We start from the raw sequence: 4,457 nt of genomic DNA, 5'->3' as shown, positions 1-4,457 counted from the left end.
TGCACTACTGGGCACAGCACACATCCTATGCAAAACACTTTCAATACAGTAACCATAAGAGCACCACAGCAAACCACAGCACATACCCAAGGCGCACAGAGCTGCGCTCGGTAGTGAAGTGAAAGCATGTTATAAAAATAAAACTACTGAATAATAATAGGCACAAGGTCTGAAATTTGGTGGGAGGAGGCCAGTCGATTAGATCGACCCCAGTACACAAGTGGTATTTAATTTATCAAGCCTGAAAAGATGAAGGGCAAAGTTGACCTCGGTGGAATTTGAACTCAGAACATAAAGACAGATGAAATACTGCTATGCATTTTGCCCAGTGTGCTAACGATTCTGCCAGCTCTCTACTTTTACTTCTATTACCACTACTACTACTACTACTACTACTACTACTACTACTACTAACAAAAATAATAATTTCAAATTTTGATACAAAGTTACCATTTTTAGTGGGGGAGGGGGGGGGGTGCAGTTAGTTACTTTGACAAATTCTTCAATCATTCTCTCTCTACAGAGAGATCTGTCTCTCTCTATGGAATCATGCTACAGTCTGTCCCTTTGACAAACATTTTCACTCCTCAAACTTCTGCAATTCAAAAAATGTATTTCCTTATAACTCTATTATTTATTCAGAATAATGACAAGATTTTATTGATTTCAAAATATAAAATATATACATTTATATGTTAATATGTATATTTATATGTTAATACACATTTTACTAACATATTTAAATATATATCAACGAAAATACATTTATATAAACAGCTGTTGAGTTAAGAAATTATGTATTTTCTTCTTAGTGTTCTGTCTTTTTTATGCTCTATGTAAATATATTAGCTTATGTAAATATATGTGTATGTGTATATATATGTGTGTATATATATGTGCCTGTGTATGCGTGTGTGTGTGTGTGCATGTGTGTGTGTAAAGCCTGACTGTGCTTATCTGCATTACTACCTTTCTTTCCCTCCATCCCTCCATCCATCCATACATACATGTATAATCAACATCATTACTTTTTTTTTTAACATCCTTTATTTACAGATATTCTTACCATAGGCCCAAGGGTGGCCCCAGACAGGCTGGCATCAAAGTATTAAAAGGATTAAATAAAGCTGAATATTATTCCTATCGTCACCAATTAAAAAAAAATATACTTACTGGTTGTCTTGACTTTTGATTGACAGGGCATGGTCTGTAAAACTTCTCCAGCACATTCATCGTCAATTCCTCGATGGCATGTACGCTTACGTATAGACGAACCAACTGCATCTTGTTTAGAAATAATGCAGGGACTCCAACTACTCCAAGAAGACCAAACGGTTTCAGCTTGATAAAAGTAAAATAAAATGATGTATAATATTTCTCGTGTTTGTTTCTTTTCTGCATTATATAAATTCATTACTGAACACAAATTATATCTTTTCAATCTTTTAATTCTTTGAGTAATATATTCTTCTATACACAATCATACACATCTGTGTATATATATTTACTTATTTATATCTATATCTATATAGAGATATATGTGTATGTGTCTTTGTGTCTGTGTTTGTTCCCTGCCACCACCAATGCTTGACAACCAATGTTGGTGTGTTTACATCCCTGTAACTTAATAATTTAGCAAAATAGACAGGTAGAATAACTCCCAGGCTTTATAAATAATAAGTACTGGGGTCGATTCACTTTTTCATTCTGAAAGAATAATTTACAATGCAAAGAAAAGTAAATATATATATATATATATATATATATATATATATATCTTAAAACAAAATAAAGAAATAATTAGTTTAAATTAAAAATTAAAAAGCTGATTACCGTGACATATCTTTATATTGCAATCTTGAATTTCAGATAATGGAAGATTACATGGTTCATTCCCTTTGCCAACATGTTTTCCCCTAGTTCTAATTTTAAATCCATTATCACAGGTTTTGCTGCAAGAACTCCAACCCTGCCATCCAGAATACATACATCCTGAAACATTTTAAAAATTACTGGAAATAAATTAATTTAACCAAAAGGATGAGAAAATAGATTAACCCTTTAGCATTTAAAATGGCCATATCTGGCCTAAATAGTGGTTTCAAATTTTGGCTCAAGGCCAGTAATGTCGGAATGGATGTAAGTCAATTGTATCAACCCCAGTGCTTAGCTGGTATTTATTTTATTGTTCCCAAAAAGGATGAAAGACAAAGATGACCTTCATGAATTTGAACTTAGAATGCAAATTCCATCAACCCTTATGCTCAGCTGGTGCTTATCTTATTGACCCCAAAAGGATGAAAGGCAAAGTCGACCTTGGTGGAATTTGAACTCGAATGTAAAGACAGATGAAATGCTTAGTGGCATTTCATCAGTGGGCTAACAATTCTGAAGCTTGCTCCCTTATATCTGGCCTAATATTCCATCTGTTTTATGTTCAAACTAGCCAGATCCAGCTTCTCACACTTATCCCACACTGGCATTGAAATCTCAAAGCTATGAGATATTACATGATTAATTCAAAACAGTATTAAATTTGACAGAGTAATCAGAATGTGAAAGGGTTATCCAATTTGTCACACTGGAATATTTTCATCAATTTCTGAACAAGTGAAAGGGATTTGTTTTTACCATTGTTTCTGATTTGTAGTATTTTATCAAACAAGGCCAATGAAAGATAAATCCAGTCCCAATAGAAGACATTAAGTACTGTGCTTCATGGAGTCGCTTTTCTGCCTCGATGCAAACAATTAAACCATAATTTAATCAACAGATTTATACTTATCTAAATTACAGATGATAATAAAAAGTCAGTTGTAAAGTTCTACATAAATATACATTTTGTCAAATTATTATTGGAAGTTTAGACAGTGTCATGTGACAACTTGCTGGGGTTGCCTACTGGACCCTAGCAGTGGGAAATTTAGACAGTGTCCCGTGACAACTTGCTGGGGCAGCCTGCTGGAGCCTAGCAGTAGGTATAAAAAGGGGAATTTGACAAGACAGTCAGTCGGACGCTGACACTCGTTGATGCTGCATCGAAGAGGCCAGGGAATAGAAGAAAGAAGACATGCACCCAACACCAGAGCTGAAGATACCTCCAAAAGGGGGGGGGGCGCCACGTCAAAATGGTAGAGGAGTAGGGGCCGAAACCGGATGTGGTTACTCCTGATGATGTCTTGAGCTAACTGGATCCTATAAAGGTGCTGTTGTGGTAGCAGACCACGAAGCATCGTTGAAATTCCTCCTGTTGATGGAGATTAATACACTTTTCAACATATTATGAGTTTTTTTTTTACTTATTTATGAATAGATTATTTGATGTGGCACGTTAATGTATAAGAAAATACACCGTGGAAGAACACTGCTTTTGTGTTAATTAATTGGGAAAATAACGAAGAATTTATCAATGTAACTTTGCCACTATTTAGCCAGTATTTGGAACAAAAATTGACATGAAATTTTGATGAAAAATTTTAGCTCAGATCACTTTAAAACATTTTTATAATAGAACCAGAGGTGGTCCCAGGTGGACTGGTATCAAAATGGTTAAAGGTTAAAGAAAAAATAAAAGAAAACAAATACAAAAAAAGACTCACCCTCACATATCTTATGATCACATGTTATATTTCCATTTTTACATAAACTGAAAAATTATTAATAAAATAAAGCTTTTATTATTACCGATCTGCAGTTAAAAATTGTAAAAAGACACAAGGCATAAATTGGTAAACTACACTTAGCCACACCTGTGCCTAGTTTAGTAGGAATTATTTTCATGGTAGTTATTTTATTGATAATGGTAAAATTTAATGTAAATTTAATTCCAATGAATTTAAAAGTTTTACACAAAGCTATACACAAAGCTACAAGCTGTATATAAACTATTTTGTCTGGAACATTAGACAATTCAAAATACACAAACTTATTCAGAACACTTTCTTGTCTAAGAGTTATATGTCTTACCATTGAGTACAAGCAACATTGATAACAACACCCTCTTCTAGTTTTTCCTCCATATAAACCACTTCAGTTTCATTTGTAATACCCTCAATGCCGTCTTTCTCAATCCAACCAACTATGTGTGGACCGTCGAAGCCAAATTCTCTCATGAATGTACATTTGTCAAATGTGCATACTGAAATAAATAAATAAATAAATAAATAAATAAATAAATAAATGCAATGAAAAATTTTGTCTTCAAAGAAATTCATATTTTTTTTATTTGTTTCAGTCATTTGACAGTGGCCATGCTGGAGCACCACCTTTAGTCGAACAATTCGAGCCCAGAGAATATTCTTTTTAAGCCTAGTACTTATTTTGTTGGTCTCTTTTGCCGAACTGCTAGATTACAGGGACGTAAACATACCAATATCGATTGTCAAGCAATGATAGGGGGACAAACACAGACACACAGATACACACACACATGCACACACACACACACACACACACAC

At 33.9% G+C, this 4,457-nt stretch overlaps 1 protein-coding gene across 1 annotated transcript in view; it reads right to left on the bottom strand.

Moving 5' to 3' along the window:
- Nucleotides 1-4,457, bottom strand: part of LOC106875008 (uncharacterized) — a 196,187-nt gene that overhangs the window by 20,105 nt on the left and 171,625 nt on the right. The window contains exons 159-162 of the mRNA XM_052971235.1: nt 3,967-4,138; nt 3,600-3,646; nt 1,834-1,992; nt 1,174-1,341 (exon numbers count right to left, since the gene is read on the bottom strand). Coding sequence (XP_052827195.1) covers nt 1,174-1,341; nt 1,834-1,992; nt 3,600-3,646; nt 3,967-4,138 — 546 coding nt within the window. The remainder of the gene's footprint in view (nt 1-1,173; nt 1,342-1,833; nt 1,993-3,599; nt 3,647-3,966; nt 4,139-4,457) is intronic.

This window comes from Octopus bimaculoides, chromosome 10 (genome assembly GCF_001194135.2).
Source record: "Octopus bimaculoides isolate UCB-OBI-ISO-001 chromosome 10, ASM119413v2, whole genome shotgun sequence".
In the NCBI taxonomy this organism is placed as follows: domain Eukaryota; kingdom Metazoa; phylum Mollusca; class Cephalopoda; order Octopoda; family Octopodidae; genus Octopus; species Octopus bimaculoides.
This window is presented reverse-complemented; position numbering and strand designations above follow the sequence as displayed.